Consider the following 19,807-nt stretch of genomic DNA (forward strand, 5'->3'; position numbering starts at 1 on the left):
ATCGCCATCCTCCTGACTCAGCCTCCCGAGCCACTGGGATTACAGGCATGCGCCACTGCACTAAGGTCTGGTATTGTGATGCCTCCTGCTTCACTCTTCTTGCTAAGATTGCTTTGGCTATTCTGGGTCTCTTATTTTTCCAAATGAATTTCATGATTGCTTTTCCTATTTCTACAAAGAATGTCATTGGCATTTTAATAGGAATTGCATTAAATCTGTGTAACGCCTTCTGTCTATCCAAGGGCATGGGAGATCTTTCCATCTTCTGAGGTCTTCTTCAACTTCTTTCTTTAGTGTTCTGTAGTTTTCATTGTAGATGTTTTTTAATTTCTTTTGTTAGACTGATTCTCCAATTTTTTTAAAGCTATTTTGAATGGGGTAGTTTTCCTAATTTCTCTTTCAGTGTATTCATCACTGATGTATAGAAACACATTTGATTTATGGGTGTTAATTTTATATCTTATTATTTTGCTGAATTCATTTATTAGTACTAGAATGTTTCTAGTGGAATTTTTTGGATCTTCTAAATATAAAATCATGTCATCAGTAAACAGTGATAGTTTGAGTTCTTCTCTTCCTATCTGTATCCCTTTAATTTCTTTATTCTGTCTGATTGCTCTAGCTAGAGTTTCAAGAATGATATGTAATAAAAGTGGTAAAAGAGGGCATCCTTGTCTTCTTAGAGGGAATGCTTTCAGTTTTTCTCCACTGAGAATGAGGTTGGCCTTCCCCAACCCTTTTTGTTTTGAGACAGGGTCTTACTAAGTTGCTTAGGGCCACAAACTGCTGAGGCTGGTCTCAAACTTGCAATCCTCCTGTGTCAGCCTCCCAAGTCATTGGGATTACAGGCATGTGCCATTGTGCCTGGCAAAGTAGAAGTACCTTAAATACTGATGAGGTAAAAATGTACATTTTAGTAAGTGAATCCGGAAGTATTAAACTGACAACTTACAATGTCTTAGAAAAATGAAAACCTTTCTTTGAAATTAAGAATACAAACTACAGTAGAGCTTGATTTACTAGAGCCTGGAGAATAACAAATCAGATCTTCAGAGTCCAGTATAATGCAAAGATACTACACAATGTAGGTTAGTACATGCAAAATTTTCTCTTGCTTCTTCCACAACATTTCCTCATGTTATTAAATAAAACATTCCAGTGTATGGATTATTGTTCCCCATTATTATTATATATATGGATTTTCAATTATTCAATTATAGATTATTCAGTTAAAAATCTTAGCCTTAATTTCTATTTCCTAAGGCTATATTCCAGAAAGGAAATTAATGGAATAAAAAATATTTTATTTTTTAAAATGAGTCCTTAATGTGTGTTTCCAAATTGTTTTCTAGATTTTATAACAATTTTCACTGGTGAAGAGAACATGTTTTTTCCAAATATGTTTATAAGAACACCAAAAAATGTGGCAGCCTAATAATAGCTTTCAAAGTATTTTCATAAAAACAAATAAATAAGGGCATGTTCCAGTGAAGGAGGGCACTAATGGAAAAAGACTGGCCCTATGTGAATAGCTAATGAAGCAGCTGCTGGGCACAAAGGTTCTATTTTTATAAAATTTTGAAAATTTCCATAATAGTAAGGTTTTCTTTAGGTTCTACTTGAGATGAAAACATATGAGTTAAATATAATTGTTAAATAACTCTTCCAAAAATTTCTTTTTTCACTGTGTCATATAAGTCAAATGCCAATTAACTTTTGTCTGCATAATAAAAAAAAAAAACCTGTCTGTACATCCAAGGTCTATAGTCATTATGTTAGTTGTTAACTTACTCTATAAAGGACCAAAGGGAAGAATTCAAAGGCATTTCAAGTTCTTCATTTGCTATTGAGGTAAAGACTCAAACAATAACCTGAACAGTAATACAGTTCAGACTTCATTATTGAAATTCAGTCAACATTTATTCATTTACTAAAGTATTAGGAACTTCAGTTAGGTTCTGTTTGTGTTTGGCATTATGCCAACCTGGGACTAGGGAGATGTTAATACTTACAGATGTTCAGAACATAATTTGAGTAAGTTAATTCTGGAATTAAAAAAATAAAAACAAAAGACAATAATACTGACAGATGTCTAAAAAATTCGGATTATTAGCAATACCAAGTAAGGCATCCAGAAGCTTGTCTCAAGAGAACGTGAAACTAGACAATGTATTGGTCACACATTCTAAGTATGTTTTATCTCCCACTCCTCCAAGTATCTGAGCTCACTTCCCTACTTCCCATCCAGTTGCAAGACTTTAAGGGAAGACAAACTGCATTGCTAAACTGTGTCCTTTGCAAGGTCTAGCACAATGCTGGAGGATGCTCACAGGAAAGGCACAATAAATATTTACTGAACTGAGACAAAAATTTTATAACAATTTTCACTGGTGAAGAGAACATGAGACAAAAGACCCAACTTTTAAACGGATAGGGGATAAACTAGGTTCTTTGTTCACTGACATTCTAGAACCGATTATGTAAAATACAATAAGAAACACTATAATATAAAGAGCACAGTTTGCATGCTGACTTTGGGTACAAATAGCTTAAGAAGAAAGATTTGAGTATTTGACTAGTCTCTTTTCTATTCTATTCCATTCCTAGAGCAGAAATCTTAAGCATTCCAACTGATCTGTGAAATAGTTTTATTATTTGTACAGAATTATTACTAAGGAGTTCTCTTTTTCTATTACTAGCCTACATGCTTGATTTTTCCCAATAAAAAGGGCTTTGGGGGATGGGGGAGAGATGATGAAAAGAGGATGGGAAACAGGACATAGAAAAACTAACTATCTTTATTAAAAATGGTGTGGAGGGCAGGCTGTGGCTGTGGCTCAGTGGTAGAGTGCTTACCTAGCATGCATGAGGCACTGGGTTCAATCCTCAGCACCACATACAAATAAAATATTGTGTCCACCTACAACTAAAAAATATATATTTGAAAAAAAAATTACATGGGAATGAAAAATGGATGAAGAATACATGATAAATATACACAATGATGTTTTATTATACCATAAAGAGAATGAAATTATATCATTTGCAGGAAAATCGATGGAACTTGAGAACATTATGTTAATATAAATAAGCCAAACACAAAAAGTCAAGGGTCATATGTTTTTTTCTCCTATGTGGAAGCTAGACAAGAAAAAGGAAAAAAAAATGTTCTGGGGGATGGCAGGATATCTCATGTACAACCAAGAAGATCAGTAGAATAAAGGGACCAGAGGGAGGGAAGAAAAATACTGGGGAATGATATTGGCCAAATTACATTGCTATATTGTGTGCATGTATGAATATGTAACATTGAATCCCACCATTATATACAACTATGATGCACCAATAAAAATATGGAAAAAAAGAAAATGACTCTGAAAATGAATTGCTATGTTCTACTTTACTTTTTTTCCCCTTTAATGTCAGATCCTTGGTTTATGGTCTTTGATAATCTGAACATGAATAACACCATCTTACTCCTTTCTCTTAACATAGGGCATAGTACACAGCAATTCCTTAACATTTCCTGCATGAACAAACTGAGGGATGATAGACTCAAACAGGAAACACAAATTTGAAGTGCACATGAGCTATACTGAGTTCCTAAACTAGAATATTAATAGTGAGCTTTAAAGAAACAAAGCAACATGGGGGTAGGAAAGATGGTGGAATGAGATGGACATCACCACCCTAAGTACTTGTCTGAAGACACAATCTGTGTAATTCTCTATTTTGTATACAATCAGAGACATGAAAAATTGTGCTATAAGTGTGTACTGAATTGAAATGTATTCCGCTGTCATATAACAAATTAGAATAAATATTTTAAAAAAAGAAACAAACAAACAAAGCAAAAAGTAGCTAGGTGCAGTGGCATGGGTCTGTGGTGCCAGCTAGTTAGGAGGCTGGGGCAGGAAGATTGAATCTAGGAGCTTGAGGTTAGCCTGGACAACACAATGAGACCCTGGCTCAAACAAACAATCACAGAACAACAACAAAAACTCAAAAGAAAGTCAGTGAGAGCTGATAAACCACTGAATATAGGAAAACTAATTTACATTGTGACAACTCAGACATGCTTTATAGACCCAGAACCTTAATTTTGAAATTCTAAATTAAAATCAGAGGTAAAAACATACTTTTAATATTTAGCTGATATGACTTAAAAAAAAAAAAGGAATTTTAAATTTCAGAGCCTTCATGCAGGATGCAATGGTGCACACCTGTAATCCCTACAACTTGGGAAGCTGAGGCAGGAAGATCCTAAGTTTGAAGCCAGCCTCAGCAACATAGGGAGAACTTGTCTCAAAATAAAAATAAAAAGAGCTGGGGGGCTGGGATTGTAGCTCAGTGGTAGAACACTTGCCTTACACATGTGAGACACTGGGTTTGATCCTCAGCACTACATAAAAATAAATAAAAATATTGGTCTAACACAACTAAAAAATTATTTTCAAAATCAGGGACTGGGGATATAGTTCAGTGGTGAGCACCCCTGGATTCAATTCCCATAATAAATAAATAAATATATATATATATATATACACATATACATACACACACACACACACACACATACATAAATTTCAAAGTCACCCATTTTCCCTTCAAACTCCAGACATTCCTAATTTAAAATAAACTATGTGGTTTCTCTGATAATCAATTAGACTATGAAAATCAGACAGTAACTGAACAAAATTCTCAAATTTTCTGAACTATCATGTATGACTAAAAAAAAAAAAAAATTTGCCCAACATATTTTATGTACTACTGCCACCTACAGTTAGAAAAAACTGAAAGCATAAGTATTCTGAAAAATATTATATTAAAAGATTCCATTATTTGACAAAATTTTGGTTTTCATTATAAGCATATAGCTTTCAATCTTCTAAAATAAGGTAGCTATGAGCTTATACATGCAATCATAAGGTATATACATCTATAAGATAAACTGTAAACCAAGGGCAAGTATCCCTAGTTAAAACAGTTACTACTACACCAGTACCCACTGAAAATTTTTTCATATGACCTTTTGAAATTTCTACTATCATTAAGATTTGGCTTCCAAAAGACTGTGTAAAGTTCCAAGATCAAGTAGAAAAAGAAGACTGTATTACATAGATAAGTAAGATGGGATCATGGATGAGAGATTCAAGACAATTTTTATTTTTATTTTTCACAGTGCTGGGAACCAAACCCAGAACCTTGGACATGCTAGCCAAGCACTCTACTACTGCACCATACCCCCAACCCAGACGGTGTTGAAAAGTAACAAAGAAGAGGAAAACCAAGGAATGGATGTACTCCATTCAAGTTGCTGTGACAAAATTTCTAACTATTTATAAGGAATATAAATTTATTGCTCACTTCCAGTGCATGAGAAGCCCAAGATCGAAATACCAGCAGATTCAGTGTCCGGTAAGGGCTTCCTTGCTTCTAAGATGGAGCCTTGTTGCTATGTTCTCTCGAGGCAGAAAGGGTTAGGGCACTCCCTTCACCTTCTTGTATTAGGGTGTTTGAACCAAGCATGAGTGCAGAGCCCCTATGACTTAATCACTTTTCCAAGGCCCTCCCACTAGGATCACCAAAATGGGGATGAGGTTTCAACATTATTTTTGGAGGGTCACATTCGAATCATGGCATTATATCTAGCCCCACCCTATTCATGTCTGTCTCGCATATGAAATATTCCATTCCAGTTGTCCTATAAATTTTAATTTGTCCTAGCATTCACTCAAAAAGTCTAGAGTGTCATCCAAATCAGATATAAGTGAGGCTAAAAGGTGTATTCTGTCCTGAAGCTATTTCAGAGTCCCCTATTCTTCCTTTAAACTCCAGACATTCCTAATTTAAGAGAAATCATGTGGTTTCTCTGATAATCAATTAGACTATGAAAATTCTCAAGATTTTCTGCCCTCAAATGTCTAGCTGTATAAGCCTGGGAAATCAAAGTGCTTCCAAAGTACAGTGGTGGGACAGATGCAGGATGGACATTCCCATTCCAAAAAAGGAGACATGAGAAAGAAGAAAGGGATGGTAAGTCTTGACCAACCAGGCAAACACTAAATCGTAGGACTTGAGAACAATTTTCTTTGACTTGATGTCCTGCCTCTGCATACATGAGTTTCTAGGGGACTCCATGCCCATGGTTCCGATCTGCAGTGTGGCATAGTCCACAATGCAGTTTTCATGGGCTGGAGTCTTCTGCCTGTGGATCTCCTAGGTCAGAGTTGCATGCCATGGCTCTTACTGGTCTGATCTCAGGATGAATCCCCATGGCTCTATCAGGCACCAGAGGCTCTCTACAAAGGTCACACCCCTCAAGTTGTTCTCTGCCTGGGCCCTGGGAGGGTTCTGAAAGCAGCCATGCCTCCACATGCACTCTGCACTGGGGGGAGTGGCACTATGTGTATACTGCCAGGCTCTTTGCCTGCTCCCTGTGGCATACACTGTGTGTGGAATGGCTGAGGAGGGCTGTGACAGAGGGGACAGACTTGAGGCAGTACCAGGCAGTGACTGCCAAGGTCCCCTGAGCCAGGGTAGACCCTTTTTTGACATATTTTGTCCCCCAAGCCCTGGCTTGCTAGGCTTATGATGGGAAAGGCAGCACAGATAATGCCTTCTGGTTCATTCTTCCACTGTCTTGACAGCGCCAGGCTTCCACCACCCATACTCACCTCCTTATCGAAAGGTTGTATGGCCACACCTTGGTGTTCTATCCAGAAGAGCCAGAAGAGGGTTTTGTTTGTTTGTTTTTCCATTCTTTAAAACATGGCCTATTTTTAAATTTTTCCAAATCTTTAAGTTCTATTCCCCTTCTGATTATCAATCCCACTTATAATTCTTTTTTTATTTTTCTCTTTTCAGATTGTATAATAAGCAGCCAAAAGAAGCAATGCCTTACCCTCAACACTTTGCTGAATATTTAATCTGTAGCACGGGGGCACACACCTATAATGCCAGCAGTTTGGGAGGCTGAGGCAAGAGAATTGTGAGTTCAAAGCCAGACTCAGCAACTTAGCAACACTCTGTCTCAAAATTTTTTTAAAAAAGGGGGGGGGGTTGGGAATGTGGCTCAGTGGTTAAGAGCCCTTGGGTTCGATTCCCAGTTTAAAAAAAAAAAAAAAAAAGGATTTCTTCTGCCAAGTAACTTCCTAAATTCCTCCTTCCATAAATCTCTAAGGCCATGAACACAATATAATCAAATTCTTGGCCACTTTGTAACAAAAAATGGCCTTTCCTATAGTTTCTAATATCAAGTTCCTGGCTTCAATCTGGGACCTCATCAGAATGGCCTTTACTACCTAATTCTACCAACATTTTGATCACACTGCTCAGATAACTCTAAGCAGACTGAGGCTTTCTCCACAGCTCTCTTCTGGGCCTTCTCCAGAACCACTCTTTACTGTCCCTTCATGGCAATATAGTCTTTTGCTAATGTATTTCTCTAAACTCAACTAACCTCTGTCCACCAAAAGTTACAAAGCCTCTCACAGAGTTTCAGGTATTTATTATGACAGCACCCCATTTCTCATATCTGCTATAACAAAATACTAGGTAATTTACAAAATAATAAAAACTTATTTGTCACAGTTCTGGAGAAGAGGAAGTCCAGCATATTCAATGTCTGGGGAAGACACAGAGCTTCACAGAATGCACCTGCTTGCTGGGTCCTTATGTGACAGAGGGGGCTGGGGTGTTCCCTTCAATCTCTTTCCAAGGGCACAAATTCCATTCATGAACACAGAGTCCTTGAGACTTGGCCACTACACAGTGGTTCCACCTCTTTACATCACCACAACGGGGATTATTAGGCTTCAGCATGAATTTTGAAGGGAGATGTTCTGAACACTGGGGTTCTTCCTCAATTAGGAAACCAGAGAGAAAGTCTGGAGGGAGACAAATCAAAGCCAATTTTCTTTTGCCAAATCTCTTCTGCTTCTTCTGCCCTTTGCTGTGTTGATCCTGATGTTTATGGTAACTGAGTTAACAGTACACTTGACTATTTACCATTGTCAGAACTGAACTGTGTAAGAGTTTACATGCACACATGTTCAAATTGACAAGGGAAGAAAAGAGGAATTCTAATTTGAGTCAAAGCAGTATCAATTAAAATACCCGCCCCCCAAAAAAAATCTCTCAGAAGATTATTGTAAGGGTCAGACTCATAAAAATCTGACTACATTTAATTTTAGTGAATGTCTTATTTATCTCCTTTATCTCATTTTCACCTACTGTAGTGGCTGGGGAAGGGTACTGCTTAACTAATGTTTGAAAATATACCCTGAGCTACCTTGCAATGGGGACACTTACTTGAGCTTTAGTCTCCAAGTCATTTGGAGCTAGATTACATTCTTCTCATACTTACAGTAAATTGTGTTTTATCTTTAGCTGGAATTCTGCAGATGATTAACAGTCCTCAACTGACCAAAGAATATATCATGTCTATAATGTCTTAAAGACTTTCTAAAATCATTATTTTTTTTTGTTTGTTTGGGTACTGATGATTGAATCCAGGGGTGCTCTACTGTTGAGCTATATCTACAGCCCTTTTTATTTTGAGTACCGGTCTCCCTAAGTTGGTGAAGTTTTCATTAAAATGCTAAGGCTGGCCTTAAAATTATGATCTTCCTGCCTCAGGCTCCCAAATCTCTGGGATTACAGAGTTGCTAGAATTATAAGTATACCACCACACCCAGCACCATTAAGTATGTTAAAAGATATGTTTGTATAATTAACTTTCCATTAAACACTGTCCACTGTGCTACATATTATGTGTAATTTACTTTTTTTGCTCTATAGAAGAAAGGATGTACATACTGACAATGAAGAATTATTCTTCAAATGTATAATAACTTTTATCTATGTTGGGGAGAGGCCATTTAAATTAGGTATAGTTTTGGAGCATTGAATACATGCATCTCTGTTTATAAATATGGTTTCCTGAAAGTGTTATATACTTAAAGCTCTAGCAGAATTAACAAATATCTTTAGAGAAATAGTTAAATATTTCCTATTTTTCATCTATTATTTCTATTGTGAAAGATGAAAATTAATTGATGTGTTATTTTTCCCCAATTGTCATTTCAAATTCAAAGCTCCAGATATGGATTAAAATACTGGTTAAACATTCAAATTATGAGACTATCTAGTTAAGGAAAAATTTAAAAAGATTCTAAGAGAAACAAAAAAGAATAAAGATATCAAACACAACAGATTTCAAATCAATTTAAACAACTAAAGCCAAGAGAAGGCTCACACAGGGGGCAAAGGCTTAATATTACACATCCACAGATTCCATTATGTGAAAATGCAACATGGAAGAACACAATGCCTTTTTGTCAAGATATAATAAGTTACATTCAGATAAAAACAAAATGTTTTTAAAAAGTGAAAGAGATGACTGAAATTAACTGGAATATTTGATCAAATTTCTTCAGTATAATTATCTTTTTTTTTTTTTTGGTACCAGAGATTGAACTCAGGGGCACTCAACCAAGAATCATGTCCCCAGCCCCATTTTGCATTTTATTTAGAGAGAGGTTCCCACTGAGTTGCTTAGTGCCTCTCTTTTGCTGAGACTGGCTTTGAACTCACGGTCCTCCTGCCTCAGCCTCCAAAGCCACTGGGATTACAGGCATGTGCCACCACACCCAGCTTACAATTATATTTTAAGTTAGCCTTTCCTAAGCAAAGTTTCAATTCAAACAAAGACTGATGAATTTCTTACCATTTGGGGTCCAACATTCACATTTATTGGTCCTAAGGTTTTTGGTAAAATTTTTGTTGGTGAGTTGGCGCTGGAAACTGGAAATGCAACAAATGATATGTTACCTGAAATGATATCAAAACATTAAATCAGTCTTGCAACATCAAGTCCACTGCTATCCATAAACAGCCTCAGTGGTGAGCCACTTTACTTAAGTAATTTAAAATTACCTTAAGAGCATATTATAAACAAGAAGACTTACTGGAAACCCATAGTATTGTTATAATGAATATATTAGTTCTGATGAATAACTAATCAGTTATGTTTTACAGAAAATCTATAAAATAAATAGTTCCAGTCTATTGGATTTTTAGTCTTTTAGAGGAAAGAAATACTTTGAACACATTAGTACAAATCCTAGTTCACACTGAAAGTTGAGAGATCTTTAGCAGACTCAGAGAATTAAAAAAACGTATGACGTATGAAAAGTAAAATGAAGATTCAAATTCTTTACAGTAAAAACATTTATACCAAAAGTGCATATATTTTCAAAATGTCAAATTGGTAGCTTCTCCCACACAAACACTTTCATAACAGTAAAGAAAAAAGCCAGGCACAGTGGCACAGGCCTGCAATCTGAGCTACTCAGGAGCCTGAGGCAGTAAGATTGCAAGTTCAAGGTCATCCTGGGTAATTTAGCAAGACTGTCTCAAAACACATAGGGCAGGGAATATTAGCTCAATAGTAGAAAGCCCCAGGGTTCAATTTCCAATACCTCAAGTAAAAGCAAAATCTATTTTTTTAAATGATGCTAATTATTGATGCTGCAAACAGTAAAATCTATATTTTCAAGCGATTTCAACACTTTACATTTCAAATTAATATAGCAAAGTAGTAGCAAAAAAAAAAAAAAAAAAAATCCCCAAAGTGAAAAGCCAATTTTCCAAACTACAATATCAAATACTAAACTCCTCTGGACAAACTTTAGTTCATCAGTGTTTCTTCTAGAAGAAGAAAAGGAGCTCACCCGGGAAGTAACCGAAACAGGACAACACTGAAACCGGGGGAAATGAGCGCTTAGACCAGAACTAGAAAGACATGGTCTTCTCAGTCACTTCCTAAGATGGCCATGTCCTTACTTTTCCAAAGCTTGACCACACTCCTTAATCTCCTTTTTCACCTTGTAACTCTCAGCAGATTCCTGTACCTCCCGTAGGAAGGAAATCAGGCCATCAGGCAAAATTACTGCTTGTAATTTATTAGTAGTAGTACTATTCTATTTCTCTCTGAATGGAAATGTCCCTTGTTCTCATAGAAATGAGGTCTTCTCTCTCTGTTCTATGCTTTATACTGATGGGTGTGACTTCACCCATCAAGGATACACTCTATCATGAATTTTCAACTATTCCATTAGCTCCTTCCTTTCCTTCAGTTTCTCTCTCTGTGTCCATTTGATACTATAGATCATTTCCCTCAAATTTCATATTAAAATACAATTCTTCATCTTTCTCATGTCCAATCAGCAAGGCTTAGTACTCAAATCTGCCTCTCCTTCAGGTTCTCACTGATACATGACTGAGCAGTGGCATATTATCTTCATCTACACAGTGATGCAATTGAGAAAACAACCTTCACTCAACCCCTTCTTCTTTTAAATGACCACCACACTCTATTTATTATCTCTTACTCTGGTTCCTTTATGCTGCTGGAACTTGTTTAATCTGGAACTTCATAGTATATGGTTTGGATATAGCAACCCTCCAACACAGTGGTTCACAAACCCTGGCTGTGATCCCACTAGACAAGCAATAACCAATGCCTATGCTCAGGATCTGAGGTGAACTTGGGCATGAAACTGGTAAAGTTCTCCAGATGATTCCAACGTGCAGTCAGGGCTGAGCACCAATGCTTTCACTGGATATCCCACCTCAAGCAGTCTTCCTTACCACCCAATACATCTCTAACAAGCCAGTCTTTCAACTGGCAAAACTGTTCTGATACTCTACTAACTCAAGGTCTTCAAAGACTCTACACTTCCTAAATACCTCTAAAGGCTCCTAAAAATGACACAAAAGCTCCAGTCAAAGATTTCAGCCCTGTCTCTTTCCCAGTTTCACCTTCAGCTACTCCCTTCACATGCACCCTGCACTTCAATCAGATCAAACACTGTGCAATTCCACCAAGGCCCCCAGACAACCTCCTAGCTTTGGAGTACAACTTTCCCTCGGCTGGGAAGACCCTTTCTGCTAGTCAATGACTGTGAGTACTTCAAGCTAAATATACAACTGTCCCTTGATATCTGTGGGGGCAAAAGGCTCCAGGACCCCCACCTCCACCCCATGGATACCAAAATCTATGGTGCTCAAGTCCCTTTTATAAAAAGGCACAGTAATTGCATTTAACCTGCCCATACCCTCCTGTATATATTAAATCATCTCTCAATCATGCACAATGCCTAATACAACAGAAATGCTACGCAAATGCTTGTTGTACTATATTATATAGGAAATGATGGCAATTTTAAAAGGTCTGTACATATTTAGTATAGACCTTTTTATTTTTTCCATTTTCAGTTCATGGTTAGTTGAACCTGTGGATACAGAGGATCGACTATATTCCATATCATTTTCTGGGAGATTATTATGTCTGTTCCACAGTCTGTTCCAGAGGCTTCCTGGCTTCCAACACACACACACACACACACACACACACACGCATAAAATTTTAAAAAATTAAAAATTCATATAAATATATATAATATGTATAAATGTCAATGCTTAAGACAACAGTGTGAAATAGATTCTATAAGAGAGGTTGAGAGACGTTAGATCATTTGTTACAAGATCCCACAACTTGTGAACATCATGGTTCCACCTCAAAACTCCATCTCCACCTTCTCCTTAAAAGCTGTCCTCAGCCTCTGTGGCCTAGGTCCTGGATGTCCCTCTTCAGGCTTCTCATAAAACCCACTGCTTACCTGCAGATCTCCTGTCAGTGGGCTAGGTCTCTAAGCTTGGTATCCCAGCACCTAGTTTAGTCCCTCACACAAAATAGGTGCATAAAAGTTTAAAAACTATTTGATCAGCATAGTTTGGAATGACTACCTTTCCTAATCTGGATGCCAAAATTCTTGTAATGCTGTCCACATCAAACACTTTGTTGTCTTTCTCAATAGAAATCATAACTCGGAGTTCGAAATCAACTAAAATGCTACGTCCTTAATTTTATTTTAAAAACATGACTGAATACCTGGTATTATCAAATAAAGATTCCCTGTAGTGTAACTGTGCAACCGATTTTTTTTCCCATAAAAGTGTATCTTATCATTTGCTAAAGATTTTTAAGGTTATTATTAAAACTCCCCCAAAATGGTATTCATCTGTTGAAGAACCCACATAAGTGGAAAATAATAATCTGTGAGTCTGCAGTTATGGCATTGAGAGACATGAACCCCAAACTTGATTCCAGGCAGATCCACCACAGAAGAATAAAGCCCTGAAAAGGTGTAGCCCTCAGCTGCTAGTTTTTAAGTGAACCTACTGCTGCTGAGTGTTTAAGATGAGATCATCTCTGCTACACTACATCAGAAGCAAAAGTAAAAACCTGCAAAAAGAATGAAGAAGAAACACAAAAAAATAAGTAAGGTTAGGGAACAGACTGATCCTACTTAAACCAACACTAAAAGAAAACAAAGACTATAAATTTTTAGATAAAATAAAAAGCATTAAATCCAGAACTGAAAAGGAAAAGCATTAGTCCAGTTAATACCAAAAGAATTTAGAGAAAACTTAACAAATTTGACAAACTGATTCTAAAGCATATGTGAAAGAGTAAAGGCAGAGAACAGCAAAGGAAAATTTTTAAAGGAATAATGGGGCAGAGATGAACTTCAGCCAACCAGATCTCAAAAGGATTACAAAGTTACAGTAATTGAAATAATATGGTATTGTCAAAGCAGATAAAGGAATTGACAAAACAAACTGAAGTCCAGAAATTACTTCATTCACATATGAAAAATTTGTATGTAGTAAATTAGTATCTCAAACTAATGAAGAAAGAGCAAATTACTAGGACAAGTATTGTCCATGTGGACAAAAGAAACTTCAGGTTTCAGTTTCTCACCTTGTACAAAAATAATTTTATTTTAATAAAAATATCAAAAGCCATAAAAGCATTTGAAGAAAGACATATAGTATTTTTATAATTTGGGGATAAGGATGTTATAGAATTTAGAAATAGTAAAAGATTGATATATTGATCACTTTAAAACAAAAGTTTTGCCAGGCTAAGTGTAATCCCAGAGGCTCAGGAGGCTGAGGCAGAAGGATTGTGAGTTCAAAGCCAGCCTTAGCAAAAGCAAGGCAGTAAGGGCTGGGATTGTAGCTCAGTGGTAGCGTGCTTGCCTAGCATGTGTGAGGCACTGGGTTCAATCCTCAGTACCACATATAAAAATCAATAAATAAAATAAAGGTGTAAAAATACAATAACATCATTAAAAAAAAAAAAGCAAGGCACTAAGCAACTCAATGAGACCCTGTCTCTAAATAAAATACAAAATTGGGCTGGAGATGTGGCTCAGTGGTCAAGCATCCCTGAGTTCAATCCCTGGTTCCCCAAAAATAAAAAGTTTTCTGTATAGCAAAGACCCAACAGACTTCAATAAAGATAGTCAAGCTGGTAAAGAAATTTGCAATTCATATATCATTACTATCCTTTAAAAAATTATTTAACCTCTCCTTATAAATCAGTAAGAAAAAGACAATAATCCAACATGAGAATATCTCAGTACACAAAGAAATACAGCGCCAACGAAGGCATAAGAGGTGCTCAACTTTACTCAGAAGGACACATTTAAATAGGTAACAAACACCCAGTCACCTGAAACTTCAGCCTGTTACAAGAGGTCAACCAAATCAAGTTCAAACAATTTTTCCTAATGTACTTGGCCTTAATTCATAACCCCTTTGCAGCAGAAGCCTGACACTGCCCCAAAACTAATTCCTGGCACTTGGTATATTTATTAAAAACAAAAATTTTAAGAGTTGCCTGGATTTTAGTTCTGAAATTTTCCTTAATTAACTAAATGAGATCAACCACCTGGGGAGTGACTAAAAAACATGCCAAATCTCAACACAGGCACACAACTTGGCTCAAATTCTATTTCAATTTCTTGAGTATCTGGAATCTTTTTGTTTTCCATTAAAATTATCTAGATGCCAAAGAGTTCTTTCTCTCAAAAATGTTTAAAAGGTTCAAGTTATAATTTATCACCTTGACTATGTCCTAAAATAAAACAATTCAGTAAATAATTTTGTCTGTATAATGCCAGTATAAATTACTCTTTCACAGCACTGACTTTCTGAAAAAGATGATGATGATGATGATGATTTGCCTTAATTAGGGCTAGGAAAAACCTTCAGCCAAACCTTTATCACATCCTCCTAAAGTAACTAAGTTAGTAACTCAATGTAGGTAAGAATATGCTTTTTGATGGGCTCATAAATCTCTCAAATTAGAAGTAGTGGGCTGTCCCATATGTACAGGTCTAGCTTCACAGCACAAGCTAACTCACAGCCCCAAATAACAGTTTAAAGTCATCTAGACTGTGGTAGTATGTTCGTCAAACTCACAAAGCTCTGGGCTATCAATTCTACTGTGTATAAATTATATCTTAATTTTTTAAATGATGAGAAAAGTGACCTAGGTAAATTCATATCTATCAGTAAGATACCGATTACAGATTATGCCATCCTCTTGTTTTTCCTCGTCCGTTAACTCAGCTGGTACTTTCTAAATAAACAGTTCATTTACTTGTCTAAATTACATCTCTCATTACAGTCACTATTATGGTATTTTACTTAGTATATATTTATCTTATTCTTTATATTTACTTTTTGGTACCAGAATTGAACCCAGGGGTACTTGACAACTAAGTCACATACTGAACCCTTTTAATTTTTTATTTTGAAATAGGGTCTTGCTAAGTTGCTTAAGGTCTCAATAAACTGGTGAGGCTGGCCTGGAAGCAATCCTCCTGCCTCAGCCTTCCCAGTCACTGGGATTACAGGTGTGTCCCTTTCAAAAGTTTTCTGTACCACTGCAACCTTTCTCCCTCTGATACAAAATTCTCATTAACGCATAAAACATGGATTATTTCTTTCATCTCAAAAAACAAAACTTTTCTTGACCATGCATAGTGCTCCAGCTACCACTCATTCTTATTGCTCTCTACAATGAAACTACTCACAAAATGATATTCGTGACATTTCCACTTCTCCACTTCTAAGTTTCTCTTGAATCCCCTCCCATTTCCCTCTATAATTCCACTGAATAAGCTCTTGTCAAGATCATCCCCATGTTGCTGGACCTAATGGTCAAGTCTCAGCTTTTACCTTGATCACATTCTCTATTTGGCATGCAAGCCACCATCCCCTCTTGGTTCTCCTGCTAACCCACTGGCTCTATTCCTTCTCAACTTGGTTTCTGGCTCCTCTTCTCCATTCAGGGATCCTTAAGTTCAGTCTTCCAACCTTTCCTGTCAAACTTTCCTCACTGGATGAGATCATCTACATCTCACGGTTTTAGATACACTAAAAACTCCCATATATTTCTCTGGAGTAAACCTCCATCCTGAACTTCAGATTCACATATCTAGTTGTCTTCTCATATTTGCATTTTGAGGTCAAAAGATACCTCTAATTTAACACATCCAAAATCTAGCCCTTGAACACCCCTCTACCCGCCCCCCCCCCCACACACACACAGTACATCTAGAAACTGTCTTCTTCCACCTCTCTCCTCTTCTCAGGAAACATCAACTCTGTTCTTTGTTCATATCAAAAAGATCATGTTTCCTCCTCTTTCTCTCATATCCCACATTCAAACCATTAATGAATCCTGTTGGCTCTATCTTTAAAACACACCTTGAGCACACCATTTCCCTCAGACTCCATACTACCACTCTGGTCAAAGGCTCTGGGTAAACTGTTGCAATAACTCCCTGATTCACCTCCTGCTTGTGCATATTCTCACCCAGAACTCTTGTTTCCATGCTAATACAGTAGTCACTGGACACATAAGACTACCGCGCACTTGAAATGCAGTTAGTGTAACTGAAGAACCTAAATTTTAAACTTATTTAATTTTATTACTTTAAATTTTAAGACTAAAGCAAAAGTATTTTTCCACTAAATACAACTTACCTGTTTTGGTAGTATTACATTTCACTTCACTGTTGAAGATTTAGTCATCTAAATTGTGATGTGCTCTAAGTGTAAAATATACATCAGATTTTGAAGACAAGACAAAAAAACTATATATAAAACTATAATAATTACTATCAGTAATAACATTAATATTAATAAAAATAATGTAGCACTAACAATAACGAATAACATTAATAATGTTTACATAGATTTCTTGTTAAATGATAATGTCTTGGGAAAATGGCTTGGCAAATGTTTGGGTCAATCAGAATCTATTCTTCTCAAAATAAAAAATAAAAAGGGCTGGGGATATAGTTCCAGGTAAAGTGCCCCTGGGTTAAATGCCCAGGACCAAAAAATAAAATAATAATAATAATCTATCCTTAAAATTAATTTTATGTGTACCTTACCCTAACCCTATCTTCATAAATGAAACAGATGTTAATTACTCAAAATGGATTTGAAAAGAAAGTGAATCCAAAATGGACATACCAAAGCTTCGAGATATGTAAGATACAGTATATTCTTGTGTAATATTCACTCATGGGGTGGGAATAAAGGTAAATACATAGTTATTCTAGCTTCATAGTTATTCATAGTTATTCTAGCTTCCTTCATTTTTATGTTTAGATATACTCCAAAATCATCTTCTTAGAAGATAGTTTTCATGGCATTTACTAAATAGTATAGCTATAATACACATTACCTATCTGCACATTTATCACTCTGTGCTCTATTTTGTTGCTTTTTTTGTTTTCTTTTTGCAAAAAGTCAGGATTGAACCCCAAGTTACATTCCCAGCCTATTTTGTAACATTTGTACTCAACATGTTCATCAAAGTTCTAGGATTAAACCTGCATGCAATCATCATTATTATATTTTGATCTTGCGTGATCACAATAGCACCACAATTAAGAGGGGGTAAGAAAATGAAGATCAAAGTTCATGGTATCTCCAGGCATTGTGATTAAAGTGACCTCTGCAACCTCCCCCTCAGTGTACAGTTTCAAAATGGAAATCAAGCATCCTACCATGCATAGATAAGGATAGAAGATCTGAAAGGTCGTCCTATATGTTCAAAACCATGGAAGCAAAAGCCTGGGTGTTTTTGCAGCTGTTGCAGCACAGGAAGCGCTCAAGATTCCCCCAAATGGGGCCACTGTTGAGGTTGGATCTGGAATGTCCTCCAGGGCTCAAGTGTGGAAGGCTTGATCCCTAATACTGGAATATTCAGAGGTGGGGCTTTGGAGAAGCAGATCTTGAGGGCTCTGATTCATCAATAGATTGATCTACTGGGGGGGGGGGGTTATCACTGAACAAAATATTGGGAGATGGTGGAAACTGTAGGAGGTGGGGCCTAGCAGGAGGAAGCAGGTCCCTGAGGCCTGAGTACCTCTTGTTCCAAGCCACTGGTGACACACTCTGCTTTCTGGCTGCCAGGAGGTGAGCAGCTCTGCTCTGCAGTGCTCTCTGTCTTCAAGTTCTGCCTCAACGCAGGTCCAGACACAAAGGAGCCAAGTGAACACTTCGGAGTCTGTGATCTTTCCTCCTCTAAGCTGACTTTCTCAGGTGGGTTGTCAGTGGTAGAAAGTTAACTAACACAGATACCCAGCCAGAACCTACCTGTCCATGAACCAAGGAAAGGACCCTTAAAAGGCCCTAATAAGTAGCAGCTCTGTAGCTCAAAGGTCACACTTCCTCAGGGCTGGGGTTGTAGCTCAGTGGTAGAGTGCTTGCCTGGCATGTGTGAGGGACTGGGTTCGATTCTTAGCATCGCATATAAATATATTAAAAATAAAGGTTCATTGACAACTAAAAATATTTTTTAAAAAGGTCATACTTCCTGAAGGGATCCACACATTTTATTTCAGACTTTCTTATCTTATATACCTACTTTTCATAAAAAGACCCCATCTGTTCTTTTAGCTTTGGTAAGCAATTTTCCTTGAAGGATATCTTTTAAAATAACTATCTAGCTCCCTTTTTCTCTTGTATCTACAGCCATAAATGTTCTGGATGCTTCAGTTTGAAGAGAGAAAAAGTTCTTTCTCTATCTTCCCGCATGCCAAGATTTAAACAGTGCTTCTTCATTTCTTAAGCAAATTTCTTAATTCAAGCTATGGTGTTTGGACTATTTTAACTGGGTTCATTTAGTTCATTAAACCTCAAAGCTAAAATACCTTAGAAGTAATTTAGTCCCTCCTCACTAAATCTCTTGCGAGAACAATCTCTCTCTCTCTCTCTCTCTCTCTCTCTCTCTCTCTCTCTGTGTGTGTGTGTACATATACATACACAAACTTTTTTTAACGTTTAGTTATAGATCTTCATTCATTGACTGCAGGAGAACATCAACATTCTAATTAAGGTGTTTTTAAAGTATCACAAATGGTATAATGAATTCTGTTATGTATAATTATAATGCACCAATGAGGGCTGGGGTTGTGGCTCAGTGGTAGAGCGCTCGCCTAGCATGCATGAGGCACGGGGTTGGATACTCAGCACCACATAAATTAAAATGAAGATATTGTGTCCACCTAAAACTAAAAAATAAATATATTTTTTAAAAATAATGCACCAATGAATAATAAATTAAAATAAGAAAATAAAAGTATCTAAAAAAACAATAGCAAGGGCACATTAATGCAGGAGAATTTAGCCAATATGCCTCAGAGTTTCAAACAAATATCTGGAATCAAAATTTGCTATCTACTCACTGCTTTCTTTTACATCTAATTTGAATTGTCTACTTTCTCCTATCTAGGGGTGGGGGTGTAAAGGAATGATATAGTGGTAACTCTGCTAGCACTTTTTGGCAACCCCAATGAGCAGAAAGTAACATTCTGCTGTATTAAGTATGATGGTTTTGCAATTGTGACTGTGGTTTGCTAAGTAC

General features: G+C 36.7%; 1 protein-coding gene across 10 annotated transcripts in view; it reads right to left on the bottom strand.

The window, feature by feature from the left end:
* The window catches only part of Tfdp2 (transcription factor Dp-2), a 162,857-nt gene that overhangs the window by 49,304 nt on the left and 93,746 nt on the right, over nt 1-19,807 (bottom strand). For 9 of the 10 annotated variants that reach the window (XM_077795291.1, XM_026385049.2, XM_026385048.2 and 6 more), the window contains one exon: nt 9,731-9,834. In XM_077795291.1, the coding sequence (XP_077651417.1) occupies nt 9,731-9,834 (104 nt within the window). Of the gene's footprint in view, nt 1-9,730; nt 9,835-16,911; nt 16,977-19,807 lie in introns of all 10 variants that reach the window. The other variant, XM_026385051.2, reaches the window with a different exon arrangement.

Source organism: Urocitellus parryii, chromosome 2 (assembly GCF_045843805.1).
Source record: "Urocitellus parryii isolate mUroPar1 chromosome 2, mUroPar1.hap1, whole genome shotgun sequence".
Lineage (NCBI taxonomy): Eukaryota > Metazoa > Chordata > Mammalia > Rodentia > Sciuridae > Urocitellus > Urocitellus parryii.